At 39.0% G+C, this 24,752-nt stretch overlaps 1 protein-coding gene and 1 pseudogene across 1 annotated transcript in view; one reads left to right on the top strand and one right to left on the bottom strand.

Moving 5' to 3' along the window:
- The window catches only part of LOC124966095 (tetratricopeptide repeat protein 28-like), a 53,341-nt gene extending 31,793 nt beyond the window's left edge, over window positions 1–21,548 (bottom strand). The window contains exon 1 of the mRNA XM_047527178.1: window positions 21,453–21,548. Within this exon, the coding sequence (XP_047383134.1) occupies window positions 21,453–21,548 (96 nt within the window). The remainder of the gene's footprint in view (window positions 1–21,452) is intronic.
- Window positions 17,472–17,761, top strand: LOC124967209 (small integral membrane protein 8-like; annotated as a pseudogene).
- Window positions 21,549–24,752: the final 3,204 nt, after the last annotated feature.

Here is a 24,752-nt window from a genome sequence, read left to right as displayed (position 1 = left end):
CATCATACATGCACAAAATGTGAATAACTTATGACCAAAAATTTTCTAAAACTGATGAAAGACAACAACCCATAGAATATTGAACCCACTGCTCTAAGAATTACATCCAACCCCAAGATATCACAAAATCAAAACTGCATACATCATAGTCAAACTGCTAAAACACAAAAATAAAGAGAAAATGTTAAAGCAGGTGGTAGAGATGCATTTCCCTCAAAGGAGCTATAAGCTGTGTACTCAATTGAAATGATGGAAACTGAATAGTGCCTAACCTAAAATTCTGTATTCAGAGAAAATATTCTTCAAAAATTAAGGTGAAATGGGGACACTCACACACTGTTGGTAGGATGTACAATGGTGCAACTGCTGTTGAAACAGTTTGGCAAGTCCTCAAAAGTAAAGTTATCCTATGACCCATCAAGTCCACTCCTGGACATCTACCAAAATGAACTGAAAATATAAAATACATAAAGACTAGTAGCCAGGCACAATGGCGCACACCTGTACTCCAGTCACTCCAGATGAGTTCAAAGTCAGTCTCTGCAACCTAGCAAGGCATTTAGCAACTCAGCAAGACCCTATCTCTAAATAAAATATTTAAAAAGGGCTGGGGACGTGGCTCAGTGGTTAAACGTCCTGGGTTCAATACCCAGTATCAACAAACAAACAAACAAAAAACTACTACACAAATGTCGAGAGAGACATTATTTATAATAGCCAAAAAGTGAAAACAATCCAAATGTTCATCAATTGGTGAATAAACAAAATGTGACAAAACCATACAATGGAATATTATTCAACCATAAAAAATGAAATACCAATATATATTTTAACATGGATAAACCCTTTAAATGCTATGTGAAGTAGAAGCAGCTCTGGACACAAAAAGTATGCATGATTGCACATCTTATATGGTTATATTTGTGTTAAATACTCATAATAACCAAATTCATAGAGACAGAAGGCAGATTAGTAGTTATCACAGGTTAGCAAAAGGGAGAAATGGGAGAATGAGGGTTGTAGTTCACTGGTGGAGTGCTTGCCTGGCATGTGTGAGGCACTGAGTTTGATCCTCAGCACCACATTAAAAATAAATAAATAGGGGCTGAGGAGATAGCTCAGTCGGTAGAGTGCTTGCCTTGCAAGCACAAGGCCCTGGGTTCGATCCCCAGCACCCAAAAAATAAATAAATAAATAAATAAATAAAGGTATTATGTCCATCTACAACTAAAAATAAAATTTTAAGGGGGTTGGGGAATGGGGAATAACTCCTAATGGCACAGAATTTCTTTTGAGAGTAATCAAATGTTTTGGAATTAGACAGTGGTGAGTGTTATACAACACTGTGAATACACTAAAAACCACTGAATTGTACACTTTAACATGGTGTATTTTGTAAAATGCAAAATATATCTCAATTTTAAAAATACAAGTAAAATAAATATTTGATCAATCAAAAACTGGGAATTAACAGCAGGCCTATATTAAAAGATATGTTAAAGGAAACAATGAAAGAAAACTGTCCCAGACAGAAACATGGAAATGCAAGAGAGAATGACTAATACTAGAAAGGGTAAGTATAAATGAATATCAGATATACAAAATAATAACTGTAATGTGAAGCTTAAAATATTTAGAGCACAGTAAGTAGGAGGTGGGAAATAGAACTAAAGTTCTATAATAAAGTGTTTCTCAAGCCTTAATGTATAATGTAATCACTTGAGAATTGTGTTAAAAGGTAGATTCAGATTCAACACATTCACACTGGGGCCTGAGAGTCTGCATTTTATAAAGTCCTGATGATGCAGCTGTTGCTAGACTATATGCCACATTTTATCAAGGTTCTAAAGTTCTACCAGACTTAGGTAAAGAGTGAAACTATTATTTTTATTAGGCTATATTAAATCAAGGATTCACATTGTAACATAAGAAAATTATAAGGACTGAAAACATAACTAACAAGTTAACAGAAAAATAATAAAATGAATTTAAAATTTGATTTATCTCAAAGAAAGCTACAAAGTAGAAAAAACAGAAACATTTTTAAAAAGGGGTTTGCCCTGCAGTAGAAACTGGCCAACAGTGGAATAAAGATAATAAGATAGGTGGAGGTGGGGAATGGGTCAAAACTTGTGACCTTAGGTTAAGCAAAGACTCCTGAGCTAGAATATAGTAAGATTATTTAGATGCCAGGCAAGCTCCTAGGCACTACAGATAAAAAATCCAGGAATAACAAAATAAACTGCTTGTTATAAATAAACAAACAAACAGACAAACAAACAAATAAATCATGACTCCATCTGTGAAAATTAGGCTTAAGGCAGTTCTTTATGACTTGCAAAGCCCTGAGCTTCTATAGGGGAAAAAGTCCTCCTACCCAGGCTGCAACTAATTAGACCAGTGATCAAAGACCAGATCAAACAGTAACTAATCAGAAGGAAGTAAAGAAGTTGGCCATGCAGATAAAAATGGAATTAGATATCTAAGGGGCGGGGGGAGCAATAAGGACTAGCCATGTTTGTGAAACAGCAGAGGTCAGTGTAAGAGCAGAGTAGAAAGTAAAGTGTATAAGAGAAGTAAATGGGGTCCAAATTATTACCAATATGGTAGTCACCAGGTATATGTGGCTTTTTAAGTTTTTATTTTACCTAATTAAAATTAAAGAACCAGTTCCTCGGATGTACTGGTCACACTGCAAGTGCGCAACAGCCACACTTGGTAGCTAGCACCTAATAGACTACAGTGCATAGGCAGAAAATTTCCATCTTCACAGAAAGTTTTATTGGACAGAGCTGGTTAGTTTTGCAGGCTGTCAAAAAGAAACTTAGAGAAGCTAATACAAGAGTCTAAGAAAGACCCAGACACACCACCAGAGGTCATCAGCTCTTATAAGCCAAACCCTAGGCAGAACTGTCACTTATCCTTAATAAATTCCTAGGCAGGCATCCTTGAGAAGAGAGAAAAGGCACAGGGGGTGGGGGGTGGAAAATACTGGGGAGTGGTATTAGCCAAATTATATTGTTATATTGTGTGTGTGTATACAAATAGGTAACAACAAATCCCACCATCATGTACAACTATAATACACCAATACACCAAAAAAAAAAAAAAAAAAAAGTGAAGCCAGGCTCAGTGGCCCACCCCTATAATCCCAGCAGCTCAGGAGGCTGAGGCAGGAGGATCATAAGTTCAAATCCAGCCTCAGCAATGGTGAGGTGCTAATCAACTTAGTGAGACCCTGTCTCTAAATATAATAAAAAACAGGGCTAGGGATGTGGCTCAGGGGTTGAGTGCCCCTGTTTAATCCCTGGTACTGCCCCCCCTCAAAAAAAAAGTGGAAAAAAATAGATTTTAAAAAATAGGCAGGGCTGGGGCTGGTTCAGTTGGTAGAGTGCTTGCCTCGAAAGCACAAGGCCCTGGGTTCAATCCCCAGCACCTCCTACCCCCAGAAAAAAAAAAAAAAATAGGCATCCTAGAAAAGCTGTTCCATGGTCAACTTAGGGAGAATTAATGTAAATAATTTGAAATGCTTCACCTACACCTTTAAAATTTTCATTTCTTAAGATATGAAAGTTTTAGCTGATTCTTGATCGACTGTTACCAATGCTTTGTAAGAATTTGGAGGAAAATAGATTTTGTTACTGCAGGCCTTCCTTAGAACCTTTAATATGCTAATATATAGTGTGAGCCTCCAAAAATCAGATAGCATATACAGTGTTAACCATTAAGAATAATTATTCTTATACTCTGAACAATTAGCATGTGCCTGGCGCTTTACAGATGGTCACTCATTTACTATTCAAAAACCCCTATGAAGTGGTCCTACTGCAAAGGAAGACACACAAAGGTAAAATAACAAAAAGGGAGGAAGTGAAAATAACAAGGGAACTAACTGTAGGGCTGTAATTCAAATCCAGCTAGTCTGGCGCTGAAGTCCCTACTCTTAATCATTTTATACTTCCTCTCACAATCATTTGAAAACAGTATTTTTTGCACTTCTTGGATGCCTATTAAGACCACATAAAACGTTGTCCTTATAGTTTGGAAGATAATGAAAGGCTCCTCAGGCCTTCCTTATAGTCTGAACAGCCATGCTAAAACTATGTCCAAAATTACTTTTGCTCATTTAAAAACATTCCAGTTCCAGCCAAGTGTGGTGGCATGGGCCTGCAATCCTAGAGACTTGTGAAGCTGAGGCAGGAGGATTCCAAGTTCAAGGTCAGCCTCAGCAACTAAGCCAGGCCCTAAGCAACTTAGTGAGACCCTGTCTCAAAATTTTAAAAAGTAAATTAAAAGGGTTGGGGATATGACTCAGTGGTAAAGCACCTCTGGGTTCAATCTCCAATACAAAAAAAAAAAAAAAAAAAAAATTCCAGTCCCCAGTTTATAGTTTTTGTAACCCTACAATTGCATTTACTTGTTAATTCCCACAGTTTCAGTCTGTCGATAATAGAACCTAAACCACAAACATATACTCACAATATAAACTGATTTGGAGATTTATCACAACAAAATTCTGATATTCATAACCTTTGTATCTCTACACTGTGGACCTCACTTGGGATGGTTATAAATAAATCATTACTATTTTATTTGGTAAATAGCCAACTTCCTTTTTTTTAGGTCTAATGAAGAAAACAGTTGCCTTACTTACTCATAACAAGAGATATCCAAATTCAGAAGATCTGGGGATATAGCTCAGTTGGTAGAAGTGCTTGCTTACTTTGCATGTACAGGCCTGGGTTCAATCCCCAGCACCACAAAAAAAAATTAATTATTAGAATTTTAAATTCAATCACTACAAATAGATGCAATTTAAACATGTAACACATAGGTATGAAAAATTTATATCACATGCCATTAGATTTTAAAAGCATTATTTTCAGCAATTATGAGAAATAAAATTTCTGAACTTGGTGCTTTCACCCCCTCACTTTGCTGACAGGCTTTGAGAGGGGAACCAGTGAATAAAATCTACTAAAGAACCCTGTTCCTATTTTTGTAAAGATAAGATCATAACTCTCATGCAAATATCAAATGACCCCACATCAAAGACTTTAACTCATCAAAATCTTTCACTCATTAATGAGTGACCCAGTAAAATTTTACAGCCAGTTCAGAGGCGAACTCAAAGGACAACACATATACAGGCAATCCAAACTGCTGAAATTAATTTTTAGATATATGCAAAATGGGCCTTCTCAAGAGAGGAGGAAAAGAAAATCATACGGAAAGAATTATCTGCATATCCACGAACGAGAATCACCTGCATTGCTATCAGTTATCTAGGGGCATCCCTCAGCAGCTAAAAGCAGTAACTTCTGGGAAATGAGACTGCCATAAATTCCCTTTTGGGGGGCAGGTCTACTCCCAGGAAGAAAAGTGAGAATAATGCTTCCATAACTACCCTTTTATTCCATGGCCCTGAATGAGATGGAAAGATCACTGGCACCTGTGTAGACAAGAAATTTCCACAAACTTTATTTCCCTTCAATTCTGAAAACTCATGTCTTTTCTTTTTTTCGTAGTTGTAGATGGAGAGCATGCCTTTATTTGTTTATTTTTATGTTGTGCTAGGCAGGTGCTCTGCCATGGAGCCCCAGCCCCAGCCCCTCATTTGTCTTTTCTAAAGAAATCTATTTCTTATTATAGAAGTTGTTTCCTCCCTATTCTTTTTCCGCTACTAGTTAGGGATATAAGCCTTTAACTTTATACATTTAATAAGCCAGCTACTTCTTCTATCAGCTCTCATATACATACAGTAAACCTTTTTTTCTGTTAATGTCTCATCAATTTAATTTGCAGACCCCCATCACTTAACTAAGAGAGATGTTTTTCCTCCCCTACATGCCCTAAAACAAGATATTAATTCTTCCACCTTCAGATACTGTTCACTGCTTTCACATCTTTTGTGTGCCTCTATGGCTTCTGTGGTTTAGAACTGTTGTATGGCTAAACTTCTATACTTGTAAGGTTTCCTATTCACTCAGTAAAAAGATGGATCTATTGATAGGTGGATAGATCAATAGACAGACAGATATCAAGATATACACATGCACACCAGTCCTCCCTTCCTTCACAGTGAAGTGTTTTCTTAGGATATCCTTTAGGAATTTTTTTTTTCTCTTTTTGAGACAGGTCTCACTATGTTGCCCAGGTTGGTCTCTAAGTCCTAGGCTCAAGTGATTCTCCAACTTCAGTTTCCTGAATAGCTGGGATTAAAAGCAGTCTGAGTATATCCTTTAAAAATAAGACGTTATTGCAAATTTATCACTTCAGCCATCTGCAGTGGGCAGCAAATCCTTAGGTAAGAAGTGGGAAATGTTTCCTCTCACTAAGCTATTTAAATACCTCCAGTTCCCTCAAATGGTCATCCCTTGATGCCGTCATGTTTTAAGATGCTCTCTAATTAATTAATATGTTCCTTTAAAAATAAGATTTCTGAAACTAGACTTTAAACTCAGAAATGAGGAGAAGCAACAGCTTTCTATACTTTAATACTCTATATTCACTAATGAATATTACGACTGTATTCATTAGTGATTGAATATAGTTAGATCTTGTTGCACTTAAAACCTCAAAATCTTTTCCCACATTACTGATAAGTAAACTTGTTCACAAATATTAGAACCCACATGCAGAACCTCACTTATGATTGATGAATTTTGCCTTGATTAGTCAATAGATTCAACTACAGAGCACAGACTTCTGTACCAAGCATTTACTAGAGACTGGACATAAGCCAGGTATGGTGGCACACACCTGTAATCCCAGCAGCTTGGGAGGCTGAGACAGAAGGCTGCAAATTTAAAGCCAGCCTCAGGAACTTAGCAAGGACCTAAGCACTTAGTGAGACCCTGTCTCAAAACAAAAAATAAAAAGGGTTGGGGATGTGGCTCAGTGGTAAAGCACCATGGGTTCAATCCCTGGTACCAAAAGAAGAAAGCAAGAAGGAAAAAAAAATATATAGACATGGTCTGTCTTCTAGATCACAGAATATCTTGATGGTTTCATCATATCATTCTAGTATGTCAGTACCACTTTGAATCCTAATTCTTTCAGTGTAATATCTATCTCACGTTTGTGAAAACTACAAATCCAAAAAACAAATCTTCATCCAGGAATTTCACACTATTATAATAGTATACTATTACATAAGATTAGATTGTTTAAAAACAAGAGTCCTTGTCTGGGTACAGACTTCCTACAGGTTTCTATCACCTTTATGATTATGTCATTCAACTTTACCATCATTAAATCCAAAGGGTTTATATTTTCTGTAAGATTATGATGTACTATGTCAAATTATTTCAAAAAAATGAAGATACATTACCATCTTAGAATTATTCCTTTTTAAATTAAAAAAAAAAAGGTAATGACAAGTTTCTAAGTGAACCCACATGGACTCCTACTTGTTACCACCTCTATCAGCCAGAATTCAGTCAGAGGACAGAAACCACACCAGTTATTTGAAAAAAAGAGAATTTAATACAAGGTTTTGTTAAATGAATTTTGAGTTTTTCAGTACACAGCTAAAGGGGGAAAAAAAATGAACTCTTAGCAATCATAGCCTTGGCAACCGCAGGAAGCAACTACCACCCCTAGAGTAGGGCTAACAAGTGCTTAGAGGAAGAGCTCAGGAAACTGAAGCTCAGACTTCTGGGAGGTCACTGCTCAGCTGGTGCTGATGTCTCAGATTTCCAAGTAGAGGACCAATGGGCCTGGGACCCAGACCTCTAAAGAGGGGTGCTGGCTGGCGCTAGTGGTCTCTGTAGAAAGCTTGATGAAACTCGTCCTTGGAAAAACTGCAAACTGGATCCAGCAACTGCTACAGGAAGGTACTGCTGCTGCAGGGATGAAGAAGTGTTGTTAGGGCAGTGCTCACAAGGAATAGCAAGCAGAGTAGAAAAAGCAAGCCCCTCCCTCCTCTTCCACATCTTCCATGCCCTTGTTTCCAACAAGGAGCACTTGGCAAAGGAGAAATGTGGCTTGCAGAGTCTCAGCCTCAGGATCCAAGGCAGAATAAATAAATGGATTTGGAGCTAAAAGAACAAAACCTTAACTAGCAAAACATTTTCTGTTCTAAGGTCACACAACTGTTTAATAATCCAACAGTCTGTGTAAAGGATCAAAATCAATGACACCATTCCGTATCTAACATTTAATCATCTCCTGCTACTCTAAAGAGTAAAACCACCACCACATCTAACACTTATTTAGAGCACTTCATGCCTGGAACTGTTTAAAATAGTATACATGTATGAATTCATCTAATCCTCACAACGACGTGAAGTAGGCCATGTCAATAACTTTATAGATAGCAATAAAGTGCAGAAAAGTTAAATCCAATATCACAAAGTTGTGGAAGGTCCTAGACTAAACCCAGGCAGCACACTCCAGTGCCCAGGCTTGTGATCACTACATATGTTACAATGCCATGATAGGCAATTCTCTCTAAACCTAGAGAAGCTTTTGAAATGCAACTTCTATTGAACAAAATTTTCTTACATGTTTTTAAAAGTTCCTATCTGGCTCCAGTGACACCTGCCTGTAATTCTAGCAATCTGAGAGGGTGGGACAGGAGAATTGCAAGTTTGAGTACAGACTCAACAACTTAACATGAATCTATCTCAATTTTTTTTAATTTTAAGAAAGTACTGGTGGTGTAGATGAATGGTATAGAAACCCTGACTTCAATGTCCAGTATGAAGAAAAAAAAAAAAAAAAGGTTATATCTGGATTTGTAGCCCTATGGAAAATCATACTGTCACACAAAAGCAGATTTTTCAAGAATGTGCAGAGATCATCCAACCTGGTAATACACTTCTCATGCCCTAAACAATAAATTAGAAAATGGACAGAATAAAGGCAATGAAATAATCTTGCACTTGCAAAATGAAACTACTACCTTCATTTCTATCCCACTCAGAAATCAGAAGTAACTCTGTTCATGGTAGATGTATGCAATTTATTTTGTAAAACTATTATTTCTATTGATTGAAGCTCAAAAACATGCTGGGTTTAAAATATAAAACTAAAAATAGCTGGGCAAAGGGAAAAAAAAAAAAAAAAGCTAGTATGGTGGTACATGCTTACAGTCCCAGCTACTGGGGAAGCTACTCAGGAGGATCACTTAAGCCCAGAAGTATGGGGCCAGTCGAGCAAAATAATGATATCCTGTATCTTAAAAAAAATAAATAAACTGAGTGCTGTGGCACACACCTATAATCCCAGCAACCAAGGAGGCTGAGGCAGGAGGATCGCAAGTTCAAGGCCAGCCTCAGCAAATTAGCAAGACCCTAAACAATGTAGCAAGACCCTCAACAACTCAGTGAAACCCTATCTCAAAATAAAAAAGGCTGGAGATGTAGTTCAGTTGTAAAGCTGCTCAATCCCAGTAACCAAAAAACTTTAAACATTTTTTAAAACTTTAAAAATAATTTTTAAATAAATAAATAAACCTAGTGTGGTGAGCACAAGCCTGTAATCCCAGCTAGTCAGGAGGTTGAGGCAGGAGGATTGAGAGCTCCACACCAGTCCTGGCAATTTAGCAAGACCCTGTCTCAAACATAAAAATAAATGTCTGAAGGTCATTTATTGCCTAGTATACATGAGGCCTTGGATTCAATACCCAGAACTACAAAAAAAAAAAAAAAATGCAGAGGGTAGGAGGCTGAGGCTATAATGGTAGAGCACTTGCAAAAGGTCCCGAGTTCAATCCCCAACACTGGAAAAAATAATTTAATAGTCTGTGAGGACTGGGGATATGGCTCAATGGTAGAATGCTTGCTTAGAGTATACAAGGGTCTGAGTGTGATCTACATCACTGCAGAAGCAAAAGTAATAAGAAACTATCAAATACTCATTCTTTTGCATGATCTTCATAGATTCAAATTCTAGAATACTGTGCAACGTAACCTTAAACCTCACAAAAACTAGGTTTTAACAAGATCCCCAGGGGAATTGCCTGTGTCATTTTCCAGCAACATTCAGTAGCAGTAAGCATTTAAAATTGATCACTATGTGTTTAGTGATCATACAAATCAAAGATTGTCTGTCTAGTGCAGTGGTTAAGAACATAGACTTGAGTCAGACTGCTAAATTAGAATCCAGGGCAACTCATCTTAGCTGAGTGATCTTGAGCAAGTTAACTTAACCTCTCTGTACCTCAGTTTCCTTGTGTGTAAAATAGGGATAATAAAAGTATTTACTTCATAAGATTGTTGTGAGAATTAAATTAGTTAATATATAAAGTACCAACAGTACCTGACAGAGTATGTTAGCTATAAAAATCTGAAACAGAGGGGTGGGAGGGGTGGGGGGGAAGGAAAAAAATAACAACATGAATCAAACAGCATTACCCTATGTAAATTTATGATTACACAAATGTTATGCCTTTACGCCATGTACAAACAGAGAAACAACATGTATCCCATTTGTTTACAATAAAATAATAATAAAAAAAATCTGAAACACTTATTGTCATGAAAGCTATTCTATACAATATAATTTACATGTTCTTCCAAATATAGCTAATGAAAATTTCATTTTTCATAAAATATATTTAGAATTTGCGGTTAATATATGTTGTTTGGTACTGGGAATTTAACCAAGAGGCAATAGACCAAAAAGCCACACCCCAGCCCTTTTTATTTTAAGACATGGTCTCACTAAGTTGCTTAGTGCAAACCTCCTGTCTCAGCCTCCTGAGCTGCTGAGATTACAGATTTACACCACCATGCTCGGCTCCAGAACAATTTTTAAATGATTTTCATAAATCTTTGTGGAAATTGAAAAACAATGAGTTTAACACGAACATTATTTGGCAGTGGAGTAACATTCAAAAACTCAATTTCTACATAAGCTAAAACCACATAGATCTAAGACAAAAGTTAATACAAAAACATACATATGCAATGGAAGTAACTATGGCTGTTATACCTTCTCAGCAAACTGTTCAAACTTCTGCAACGTACTTTTTCTAATGATAAGAAACTACACACAAGATCAAATGTCTAACAAAAGCGCCTGAATTCCAAAATCACATTGGTAACATGTAAATTCCTAAAGGAGAAAAATATACCCAGATGTTTGACCAGTTAATTCCAAAATATAAGATACAATCCCACCTAAGTGCTTGGCCTGATTAAATACATATTCTCTAATGTTACACTACACTAACAAAAAAAAAAAAAAAAAAAAACAGATAACCCAGCTCTTATAGAAGACAAGTCACAGGGAAAGCCATGTGAAATTGACAGCGTCCTCTGTTCTACAAGTATGTACAATAATCTCATAAGCACAAGAGTTAACATGCTTGTACTAAAAATGTTAACTTACAGACCTATTTCAAGGAAAGTTCAGATATCCTAATATGTTCACATGAAGGTTTTTTTTCAAATTCACAGAAAACATACCCATTTTAATATCAGGTATTTTCTACATAAATACGTAGTGGATATTTATTTTTTTGATATAAGGATAAATTCTACAAATCTTTATCTATTATTTCTTAAATACACTGTGCCTATTTATTGGCAAAATGTTAATTTTATCAAACTGAGTGATAAGAAAATATAAAGGCTTATTATTGGATTTACTCTATTTCTCCACATCCTTGAAGATTTTTATAGGTATATATTCTATTTTAACTGTCACTGTTGGATTTAGTTTGGCATTTCATAATACAGCCATAGATAAATAGGAGCAGGAAATCGTTCATTTTATCACTTATTAGTGAAAATAAAAATGAGAGGGGAAAGCAAGTAAAGTCTTTATGAAAATATCTTTAATGATGTTTTAAGAAAGACTTATTCTTTTCATTTTCTAATTCTTTTTATACCTCTACTGAACTATATTTCACATACCATAAAATTCACCCATTTAACATGGTTGGTTCGGTGTTTTTTGTCGTTCTGCAAACAGCGTCACAATCTAGTTTTAGAATACGTTTATCATCTCAAAAAGAAGCCCCATGGGGCTGGGGCTGTAGCTCAGTGGTAGAGCACTTGCCTCCCACATGAAGGCACTGGGTTCATCCCCAGCACCACATAAAAATAAATAAAGATGAGTCCACCTATAATTAAAAAATATTAAAAAAAAAAAAAAAAAAGTCCCATGCTGTTGGTGTGTGACTCCCGGCCAGCTTAAGGCAAACACTAATCCACTCTCTCTATGGATCTGCCCATGCTGCATTATCTCACATAAACAGAAAATGTGAACTTTTCTGACTGGTTTCTTTGACTCAGAATGTTTTCAAGGTTCATCTACGATGTGTCATGTCTCAGTCAGTACGTCTTCCTTTTATGGCAAAAAATACTATTCCTTATATAGGTATGCTACATTGTGTTTATTCACTCAACAGTTGGTACCCTTGTGGGCTGCTTCCATTTGGGAGCTATTATGAATAACCAGGCAATGAACACTCACGGACAAGTTTTTGTGTGAACAAATACCTTCATTAACCCTCAGGGATACATCTAAGACTAGAATTACTGGGTCACATGGCAACTGTGTGCTTAACATTTTGAGGAACTATCAAATTGTCTTCCAAAGCAGCTGCATCGTTCCTCATTCCAGCAGTGTGGAAGGGGCTCCAGTTTCTCCACATCCTCACCAAACGTGCCAGGGTCTTTTTCATTTAAGCCACGCTAGTAGAGAGAAGTGGCATCCCACTGTCTCGCACTTTAATTTCCCTAATGGCTAATGATGCTGCATACCTTTTTATTTGCTTTCTGATCACTTATATATCTTCTTTGAGAAAAGTATATTCAAATTCTTTGTCCATCTTAACTGAGTTGTTCATCTTCCTATCATTGAGTTGTCTTTTATATATTCTTGCAAATATCTTCTTCCATTTTCTTAGTTTCCCTTCATTTTCTTGATTGTGTCCTTTTAATTTTTTTAAGAATTTAACCTTTATTTATTTATTTTTATGTTGTGCTAGGATCAAACCTAGTGCCTCACCCACATGAGTCATGTGCTCTACCACTCAGCCACAACCCCAGCCCTGTCCTTTTAATTGTCATTAACTCCAAATTATCCACTTTTTTCTTTGTCTGTACTTTTGGTATATCTAAGAAATCAATGTCTAACTCAAAATTTATTCCACGAAATTAAAAAAAAATTATTCCAGTGTTTCCTTCTAAGAGTTGTATTGCTTTTGCTCTTTGTTTTTTTTTTCTTTTGAGTTAATTTGGGGGAGGGCTGGGGTGGTACTGGGGAATGAACCCAGGGCCCCAAGAATGCTAGGCAAGTGTTCTAGAAACAAGGTTTTGCTATGTTGCCCAGGCTGACCTCAAAACTCATGACCTCCTGCCTTAGCCTCCTGAGTAGCTGATGACAGACGTGCACCACTGTGACTGGCCTGAGCTAATTTTTGTGCCTGGTTTGAAGAAGAGGTCCAAATTCATTCTTCTGCATGTGGATATCAAGCTGTGCAGCATCATTCTCTTCCCAACTGAGTGATTTCTGTACTTACATAATGAACATCTGAAATCTGAAATCTGACATACTCCAAAATCTAAAACTTTGTGACCACCACCATGATACCACAAGTGGAAAATCTGACACCTGTGCATAACACAAGCACACTAAAAATACTGTATAAAACTCCCTTCTGTCTATGTGTATAAGCTGTAAATGAAACATGAATTTCATGTTTAGATGTGTGTCCAATCCCTAAGACACCTCATTATGTATATGAAAAAATTCCAAAATCCAGTCAGATGTGTTGGTACACACCTGAAACATCAGCTACTTAGGAGGCTGAGGCAGAAGAACTGCAAGTTTGATATCAGGCTGGGCAACTCAGCAAGACTCTATCTCAGAATAAATAAAAAGGGCTTGGGATGTACTAAGTGGTAGAATGCACCTGAATTCAATCCCCAGTTCTTTGGGGGGAGTGGAGATTCAACTGACCACAACTGTAAGGATTTATTTTTGACCTCTCAGTTCTAGTAATCTATGTATTAGATTACCCCTTATGCCAATAGCACACTGTCTTGATTATTGAAGATTTGCAGTGAATTTTGATATTGGAAAGTGTGCGTCCTTTAACTTTGTTCTTCTTTTTCAGGATTAGTTTGGCTATTCTGGGGACCATGAATTTCCATATGGATATTAGACTCAGCTTATCAGTTTCTGTCAATTAAAAAAAAAAAGGCAGATGTGAGTTTGATCGGGATTGTATTTAATCTGTAAATCATTCCATCTTAATTTTAAGTCTTCTGGTCCATGAACATGGACTTTCAAGTAAGATGTGTTCTTATTTTAAAATTAAACTCCTGGGTTGTGTATATATCTGTCATAAAGCACTTGCCTGGCATCTTAAAAGCCCTTGGTTCAATACTCGGTACTACAAAAACAAAAAACTTAATTCCGTAACCTGGTCAGTCTAACTGCTAAAAAAAAATCATAATAATAATAACCAAACAAAATATCCTCAACCCTAAAGAACAGAATCCATCTCAGCTTTATTTGATGCCAAAGAGTTCAATCATGAAATAGTAGCCCAGTTAAAAAGAGATTCCAATATTTTGTTAGAGTCTCTCCTTTAAATATAATCATCAAGGCAGGTGCAGTGTGCATGCCTATAGTCCCAGCTACTCAGGAGGCTGAGCTGAGGCAGGACAGCTTTCGACTAGGAGATGGGGTTCACCTGAGCAACACAAAGAGACCCATTTCTTTAATAGCAAAAAGGGGGCTGGGAATGTGGCTCAATTATAAAGACCTGGGTTCAATCCCTACGACCACAAAAATAATAAAAATAATAAAATTAAATATGTAAATCTAATTATCATCCTCTTCTCTCATCTCCATTTGCTTCTACTTTCTACTTATTCAATTATTTCCCAAACATCTTTTTCTTTTAACTTACTACATCATTTCTTCCCCCTTCTCATCTTCAAAATTATTTTCTTCTACTCTATAATCTTCTAAAAATAAGCACTAATCTGTTTTCCATATGCACAATTTGGCAAAATATAAGTAATGCTAATTCTATTTTCCTTTTATGTAGATTGACAACATTAATCTTAGTAATTTTCATCTTTATTAAAGTAATATTTTTCATGCAATTCTGTAATTGCAAACAATATTAATATCAAACTTGGAAGAATATTGGTATCAAATGAAAGAAAATATTTGCAAGAATATATTTTAAAAACTCTTACAACTCAATGATAAAAAGATGAACAACTCAGTTAAAATGGACATGAATTTGAACAGACTTTTCTCAAAGAAGATATACAAGTGACCAACATATTTCTGAACTATGTCCATAGTAAGCTGAAATAATTACCATGGCAATTCCTGAACTTCACTATGTCAAACTTAGCTGGTGATAGTATGGAAATTGTAAGTACATAACTGTGTACAATAATGGTGTCTTCCCTCAGTAACATTCAGAGTTTACTTTTTTATTCTTTTTACTCCTAAAAAATTACAGTCAGGTTTGTTGTGTTATTTAGACCAGTTTAGACTACTACTTCTACGCAATCCTAAATCTTTATCTATAAAATAGAACCATATCTAATAATAAATTACCAACTGTTTGTCAAATGGAATCTCAAAAAGTCACAATGTAGATTGTTACAGATTAACTTCATACTATTAGTCATTTAAAATATGATAAGGCATGTTTCTTACACTGAGGTAATCACTCCTAGAAGCAGGGTAGCTATGAGACTAAAAAGGGGGTTTTAGAAGAGGTCACAGTGACGTCAAATAAAACTACTCTATGACACCTACTTCCCTGCTTTTTCTGTCATACTCTGTAATTACTATGACTACATATTCAATCCTCCCATTACTACTTTTGCTCTAGTAAAAGGAACGAGTGTTTGGTCAGTAGTCAAAGAATAAAATAACATTTTCTCAAAAATAAGAAATTACTAATGATTTTCAATGATAAAGTTCTAGTAAAAAAAGTCTTTTTTTCCATTTTTATTTTTGTGATAAAAACTTATTTGTATTGATAAGGCTTTCAGCAATAAAGTAATAAAGAATTATATTGAACCATTTAGCAGACATCACCAAAATGGAATATAGCCAAAAATATTTATCTCAAATTCATCAAGTCTTTTTTTCTTTTTTCAATACTGGGGGTTGAATCCAGGGGTCATCTACCACCAACCTATATCTTGAACCCCTTTTATTTTTGAGACAGGGTCTAAGTGCCCAGGCTGACCTCAAATCTGTGATCCTTCTGCCTCAGTCTCCCAAGTAGCTGGTATTATTGGCATGCACCACCACAGGTCCCATCAGCTTTTTTGGGGAGAGGAGTGGGTACCGGGGATTGAATTCAGGGGCACTCGACCACAAAGCCACCTCCCAGCCCTATTTTGTATTGTTTAGAGACAGGGTCTCACTGAGATGCTTAGGGCCTCAAGAAGTTGCTGAGGCTGCCTCTGAGCCCTCGATCCTCCTCTCAGCCTCCGGAGTCTCTGGGATTGCAGGTGTGCACCGCCGGGCCGGCCCCATCAACTCTTTTTTTTTTTTTTTTTTCCCCGCGGTGCTGGGGCTTGAACCCAGGGCCTTGTGCTTGCAAGGCAAGCACTCTACCAACTGAGCTATCTCTCCAGCCCCCCATCAACTCTTTATACAGCCTTTAGTTCATAGGCAACAGAAGAACGTGACAAATGACACCACATGGCAGTTACTAGGAAAGTTCAGGAAGTAAGGCACTCTGCAGGACAACTGGTCTTTGCACTGCGTCTCATGCAATGTGTTCTGAAAAAAGGAACCATGCCAGATTAAGAGAGGTGGACATTAATTAAGCACGGTCTATGACTTAGACAGACCCAACAGCTTTAAAGGACATTTTGGGGTTGACTAGAAATTCTGAATTTTGTCTGTATATTTAATAAGAGGAAAATTTCAACTAAATGGGAAGTAGGATAGGTCACTGACAGAAAAAAAAAACACTCAAATTTTTTTTCTATTTTTATTGGTATATTATAATCATACATAATGGTGGAATTAGTTGTTACATATTCATAAGATTAGACAAAGGGGAATGAAGGGAAGGAAGGAGGGATGGGAATAGGAAAGACAGCAGAATGAATTGGACATACCTTCCCTATGCTCACATACAAATACACGACCAGTGTAACTCCATATCACATTCAACCACAAGAATGGGATCAAAATTGTAATGGGCTGCAACCCATGTATGTATAATATGTCAAAATATACCCTACTGTCATGTCTATCTAAAAACAATAAATGAAATTTTTTTTTTTAAATCTCAGTTTCAAAAGAGTATCCATGGGGCTGGAGTTGTAGCTCAGTGGTAGAGCACTTGCCTAGCATGTTTGAGGCACTGGGTTTGATTCTCAGCACCACATATAAATAAATAAAATAAAGGTCCATCAACAAAAAAAAAATATTTTTTTAAAAAAAGAGTATCCAGGTCGCAAGTGCCAAGGGGAAGTGATCCCGTGGAAGGTAATTAGTCAGCATTACTCAAGATGTCTTCATCACCTGAGCTACCAACACTTAAAAAGGAATCACCAAAAGAAAAGACTTTCCAAACCCAGGGCTCAGAAGGGTAGGCACAACGACCTTATTTGGAGCTGTGAATCCAGAGCTCTTCATTAAACCTAACAAACCTGTAATGGCTTCTGGACTGGGCACCCTTCCGCTGTGCGTGGCTTATACTGGCTATCGACATGACACACAAGAGAAAAAGGACCTCTATGAAGCTATTGATAGTGAAGGGCATAGTTATATGAGGAGAAAAACTTCTAAATGGGATTAAAGGGATGGTTACTGAGATGAAACTTTATTAAAGGCTCTGAAATCTTCAAAGGAAAAGAAACAGAGTATCCTTATGCAATACAAACCAGCAATGCCACTTTTTAGTATTCACCCCCACTGGTTTTTTGTTTTTTTCATACCAAAAAAACACGCAACAAGGACTGGTAAGTGAATGTCCATAGCACCTCTAGTCACAGTTGCCAAAAAAATAGAAAACCTAATGTTCATCAGTTCGTGGTGGATGGCTCATGAATTGTAGTATACACATATAATGTAGTGATACTGAGTAATAAAATGGAATGACCTGTCATTTCTACTGACTGTGGTAGGATTATATAACTGTATGTGTGTCTGAATGTGTAGAACCACATAAATTGGTAACCTCTATTGCACATAAATTATATCTAAATACAGCTGATTTTTCAATATTTTGTTTTAGTTGTAGATGGACACCAATACCTTTATTTTATTTATATGTGGTGCTGAGGATCGAAACTAGGGCCTTATGCATGCTAGGCAAGTGCCCTACCACTGAGCCATAACCTCAGTCCTATAGATGATTTTAAATATAATAAAATTGAAGATATTTTGTACAGCTTTTTTATTTTACTTAAAATGCCAATATACTTTTATATGTATGCAAATATTGATAGAAAGATGCACACAAAGTGCCAGCAGGATATGTATCAAGGTATTGATGGCAGTAATCACTGGGTATTTGTATGTTATGAGGTTTGATGGAAGCATTTTGCTTCTTACATTTTCTAATTTCATACAATGCACAGGTGTAGTTTTTACAATAGTAAGAGTTTTTTATTAAATTTTTTTTTATTTTTACAGACTGCATTTTGATTCATTGTACACAAATGGTGTACAACTTTTCTCACATATGGTCAACTGATTTTCAATAAAGGGATACAAAGATCATTAAATGAGGAACAGTCTTTCCAATATATGGTGCTGGGAAAAGTGAATATCCATATGCAAAAGAACGAATTTTGACCACTAAATCATACCATACACAAAAATTAACTCAAAAGGGATCAACAAACTAATTATAGGTTAAAGGCATAAACTGTTAGAAGAAAACATAGGAGTCTATCTTCATGACCCTGCATTTGACAATGGATTCAGCTATGACACCAAAGGCATGAACAACAAAAGAAAATCTGAGCTGGGCGGTGGCGCACACCTGTAATCTCAGAGGCTCGGGAGGTTGAGGCAGGAGGATCAGGAGTTCAAAGCCAGCCTTAGCAAAAACGAGACCCTGTCCCTAAATAAAACACAAAATAGGGATGGGGATGTGGCTCAGTGTTTGAGAGCCTCTGAGTTCAATCTCTGGAATCCCCCCCAAAAGAAATGGACTTTATTGAAATTAAATACATTTTTACACCAAAGAACATTATCAAAAAATTGAGCCATGTGTGGTGGTGCACAACTGGAATTCCAGTAACTTAGGAGGCTGAGGCAGGAGGATCTCAAGTTCAAAGCCAGTCTCAGCAACTTAGTGAGATCCTGTCTCAAAGTAAAAAATAAAAAGGGCTGAAGATGTAGTGGTAAAGCACCCCTAGGTTCAATCAGCAGTTCAAAAAATAAAATTTAATACCACAGTAAGATACTACTTCATACCTACAAGGATGGCTAAAGTTAAAATACAGACAGTAACAGGTACTGGTCAGGAAGTAGAGAAACAGCAACCCTTGTACATTACTAGTGATGGGATGTAATATGCAGTAGAGCCTCAAAAAACACTTTTGAGTTCCTCAAAAAGCTTAACAGAGTTATGTGACCTAGCAATTCTACTCCTAGAATATACCCAAGAGAAATTACAACGTATGTCCATACTAAAACTTGTACACAAATGTTTTTTAAATATCTTTTAGATGTTGACAGACCTTTATTTATTCATTTACTTATATGTGATGCTGAGAATCAAACCCAGTGCCTCACACATGCTAGGCACACACTATGCTACATGAAAGAAGTCAATCACAGAAAAGTATAACAGTCCATTATATAAAATGTGCAGAATAACTAATTTCAGAGCAGAAAGGCTAGTTATTGGAAATAAGGAAAGGGCAGCTAGTGGGTAAAGAATTTTTTGGGGGGTGACAAAAATGCTTTAAAAAGTGATGATTGCACAACTATGAAAACATTAGAAACCACAAAATTATACACTACAAGGGTTAATTTTATGGGAGGTAAATTGTCTCTCAAGGCTTTTTAAAAGACACTTTAAAAAGACATATCCACATAAGCTACAAAACAACACACTGAGAGACTACAGCACCTAATTTTTCAATTTTTCTTCTTCAGATGCAATCTCAAATCCGAAAGTCAAGTCTTCCTACACTTGCATACTTTGTTAATTGAACAACAAAAACACTATGGAAGTGAAGGCAACTAAATGAAATTGAACTTGATTAAAAAAAATCCTCTGAAATATCAATTTTATTTTAGCATTGACTCTGAACTAAACATAAATCTGAATTTCAAAGTATTACATAAAAACTAGGAATACTAGAGGTTTAAGTAAATTGCCAACTTTCCAGAATAGATAAACAGTAATTCAGATTTGCTTTGATGCAAATGTAAATGTTTACCTGCCTCAAAGGAACAAAATCCTATAAGCCTAGTGTTCCCAAGTGAAGAGAGAGAAATATGCATTTTTTAATTCAGAATTTTGTTTCAGAATTAATTTTAACCTAGCTAGGGTATACAGAGTTGATCCTTTACATTAACCAACAAATACACTGCTCTTGACTGGAACATACTGAAAACATGGCATTATAAACAGACAGAAGTTGGGAGCTGAGAAAAATCACACATACAATAAAAATACTACTCTCAAGAAGCTCCTGAAAATGTCTCAAGGGTTCCTATACTGCAGACTCCTTAGTCATCCAGTCTTCCTATAAATATTTACTGAACATCCACCATGTGCTAGGCACCATGCAGGGTACCAGGATAAACAGCAGGTCCCTGGTTGCAGGAAGCTTACCCTCTACAACTTGTCAAACCCTTCTGATTAAAAATTCAGCGTTTTCTCCCCTATCTTGGGCCTGGGGTGGAGCAAGAACGCTGCATTTTTACAAAAGGCTCCCAATTATTCCTATACTGGACCATCCCACCCCATCCTGCAGGAGCCCCGCATTCAAAGTTCACTCAGCAGCCTTCACCTTGACAGGCACCCCAAACACACCTCGAAGTCGAGGTGGACCGGAAGATTTCTGGCATCCCTCTGGTGAGTCACCAGCAGTTGTTGCCTTCCCGGGACGGAGCGCTCACTCCCAACCTCCCAGCCTCACCTGAGGCTGGCAGCACCTGAACCTCCCCAGCGGCAGACACCTGTCTCAGGCGGATGCAGTACACCGCTTAGGTGGACCATGGTCCCAGGGTTCCGCCCCACAGGGGAGGAGTCAAGGAGAAGGTGCGCGGGAATTAGGCGCCGACTGCATACCGCCGCCCCCCGTCCCGCCCGCGCACGCACGCACGCACTCACACAGTCCCGCGGAAACTGAGGCAGACGGGCGGCGGAGCTGGTCCCGCTGCCCGACGGCTCGCGGAGGGGTAGGAACCCCGACGACGAGGTGGCTTCCGCCTCGCGGGCACTCCTCAGCCGCTGAGGCCCGGCTTGCACCCGCGGAGTTTCACAAAGAAAGTCTCCCGGCCCGCGCCCCTCACGCACTCACCGGCGCCGGCGGAGACTCGGGTTCCCGCCGTCTGCGGCCCCGAGCCGGGGTCGACCCTGGGGTCGGTTCGGACGCTGGCGGCAGCGACTGCTCCATCCCCACGGGGCCCGGGCCGCGTCCACCTCGAGCTAACGGTCCCGCCAGCTAGGCGCGCGCACCGCTCCCGCGCGCCTGTTCCCGCCGTGCCGCGCGCCGCCAAGGCGACCCACAACGCCCCCCCGAGCCGCGCACGTGCGCCCCCGCGGCGTCCACGCACGCACGGCGCACGCGCGCACTCGCCGCGCCCCCTCCCGCGCGCCCCGCCTGGAGCCCTCTGGAGCCGGTTGCTGTTCCCGGCGTCGCGTTCACCCCCGCCTCGCCTGTCCGGCCGGGAGGGAGAGCGCGCCGTTCCCGGCTCTGCGCCGCCGCCTGCCGCACTGCGGACCACCCAGGCCAAGCCCATTTCCTGCGCTGCTCCTAATGCTTCATTCGCGTCGTGGGGCTTGGGGCGAGGGTCCGCCCAAGAAGTGCCAGAAGGACTAAGTGGTTGAGAGCCCAGTCCTGGGGGTGTGCAGGCACGTGCGCGAATGTAGGTGGCACCCTGACCGCCAGCATCCTGGGCAGAGCCAGACTCAATAGAAACCAGAGTTCAAGTCCCGCATCTCACTCACCCTTGGACCTTAGGGTCATAATCCAGCGCCGCACCACGTGCTTACAAGGTGGGCGCTCCATAAAGGGTTCAAGTGTCGCCTCCATCTCCCAAACTGGGAGATTGAGCTTATCACTTGACCAACCCAGAGAGCCTCCGTTTCTACGTGTGCAGCGAATTTCCTAGGGTTGACCTGGGCTTTCGGGAGACAATGCATCACACGCTGCCTGGTACACAAGTAGCCCTCCAAGATTCGGTGTCTTGGTTCCTGCCCTACCCGTCCAAGACTCCTAAAAGTTTAATGAAAGGGGTTCTGTCCCAAACTCTGTGGTATAATTAGCTGGGAGGAGCTCACCCAACCTTGGGGCTACAAGGGACTCTTTACTTCCCACGTCTTCACTTTCCATTCTCTGCCCCAAAACCTCTCTGAAAACCCTAAAGCTGGCACAAAAACAAGAGCAGAGAACATTTTCCCTACTAGAAAAAGGAGTTTTCAAGAGTCTCTTGGAATTTGTAAATGGTTGTGCTTATTTCTCTTGGCATTTTCCAGACACGAGTGACACAACGTGGAGGAAAAAAAGAGAGAGACAAAGAAATATACCTGCTCACATAATGGAAAGTTCTGGCTGGAGCCTCATTTCTGGCATAGCTGAATCCAGTAGCTCAGACCAGACTCAGCCTCTCTGATCTGTCTCAGGTCTTTCTTTCCTCTCTGATAACTTCATGTCTGTTCAGTTTCTTCCACATAAGTGGCCCAGTCAGGCTACCAAGAGAGCAGGGGCTGTTTCCCAGTACGGGTTGAGTATCCCTAATTCTAAATACTCAGAGGTGTCCCAGATCTTGGATTTTGGAATACTTACTTATAATGAGATATATTGAGGATGGGACACAAATCTAAACATGAAATTCACTTATGTGCATGAAACCAAGTTTCATGTATGGAATTTTTCACATAGCATCATGTCAATGCTCATAAAGTTTTGGATTTTAGAGCATTTTGACTTTTCAGATTAGGGTTGCTTAAACCTGTAGTTCCAGCCAGAGTCCCAGGGTTGACTTATCATTGGACCCACTTGGACTACATGCCCCTGCCTGAGCCAATCCCTATTGGCTAGATCTGGACATATGGGAAGGGGTTGAAGTCAGACCCTCCAGGACATGAAGAGGAAGAGGAAGTGGGAGAAAGGATGCTTCCACCTGAAAAATAGGGAATGCGACTACCAGAAGTGGCACTGGACACAGGGCTGGCACAAATAAGAGCTATCCAGGGCACCATTACATGGGCATTAAATAGGTCCACCAGAGAACCAACTGCCTGTTCTACAAAAGGGAATGGTGGTTACTTCAGTCAATGAAAAATGACCCTCCACCTCTGTTCCCATCACCAACCCCAGGCCTGCCATTTCCCAAATCTGCTTAGTCAAAGGCATCCAATGACCAGGCAAGTGCCCAAGCAAGAACTGAAAAGATGATGAGGCTACTTTGCTGTTACAAACTGACTCCCTCTGGTTACTTATGTGGTTCTCCCACTTTTATGATGGAAGGCAACCTTGATGAGTCCCTTACCACATGCCAGGCACTTTATGGACCTTATTCCACTGAATCCTCACAAACAGCAGAGGTTGTTATTCTTACCGAACCCACTTTACAAATAAGAAAACAAAAACTTATCAAGAAACTTAACCAAAGTTCCAGTGAGTAAATTATCCAAAAGTGAATGTTAGGTAAGCACAATATTGTGTCCATCATGAATGTTGTCATCCCAGCTCATTTTGCTCATATTTCAAAGTCCTGTACCCACCTCCAGCTAGATAGTCAGTGGGAGGAATTCCATAGCAGAAGGAACTTCCAGGGATTTCTCCAGCTCCCAAGTCCGGGAGCAGACACTCAGCTTTTCTATTGCCCCCCAGCCCCATGCCATGACTTCATTGTAATAGGGGAAAGACGTCTCCTGAAAGGAGTGAGGCTAGGAAGAGAAAAATCAGTGTCAAGTGGCCCTGATCAGCAGTTCATGTCTCCCCATTAGGAAATTATTAGCCTCCTATGGCTGCTGTAACAAGTTACCACAAACTGTGTGGCTAAAAACAATACAAAATTACTCTTGGAGTTCTATAGTTCAGAAGCCTGAAATGAGTTTCCCTTGGTTCAAGTCAACTTGTAAAATACTAGCTCCTTCAGGGAGCACTGAAGGGAGCATCCATTGGCTTCCGTTTTTAGTTTCCAGGGGTTGTCTATAGTCCTTGGACCCTTCCTTCCATTTTCAAAGAACATCACTCCAATCTGTGTTCAGTTATCACATCATTTCGCCTGATTCTGGTTTCTCTTGGGTGCCTCTTAAAAGGATCCTTGTGATAACATCGGCCCCCAAGATAAAACAGGATAATCTCCGCATCTCAAGATCCTTAATCATGTCCATGAAGTCCTTTTTACAATATAAAGTAACATGTTCACAGCTTCTGGGGATGAGAATGAGGACACCTGTTGAGGGTCATTATTCAGCCCACCACAGCAGGTATTACCAGAGTGAGCTAATACAATGTGCTCTGGAAACAGAAGGGCTGGCTAACTCTGCCCAAGAGGGAAAATGCCCTCAGAAACCTCAGCCTCCATATTATTCAAATGAGCTAAAACCCATCTAACTTGGCAATCTCAACTTCATTCCTTTCAATACT

This window comes from Sciurus carolinensis, chromosome 16 (genome assembly GCF_902686445.1).
Source record: "Sciurus carolinensis chromosome 16, mSciCar1.2, whole genome shotgun sequence".
NCBI classification, from domain to species: domain Eukaryota; kingdom Metazoa; phylum Chordata; class Mammalia; order Rodentia; family Sciuridae; genus Sciurus; species Sciurus carolinensis.
This window is presented reverse-complemented; position numbering and strand designations above follow the sequence as displayed.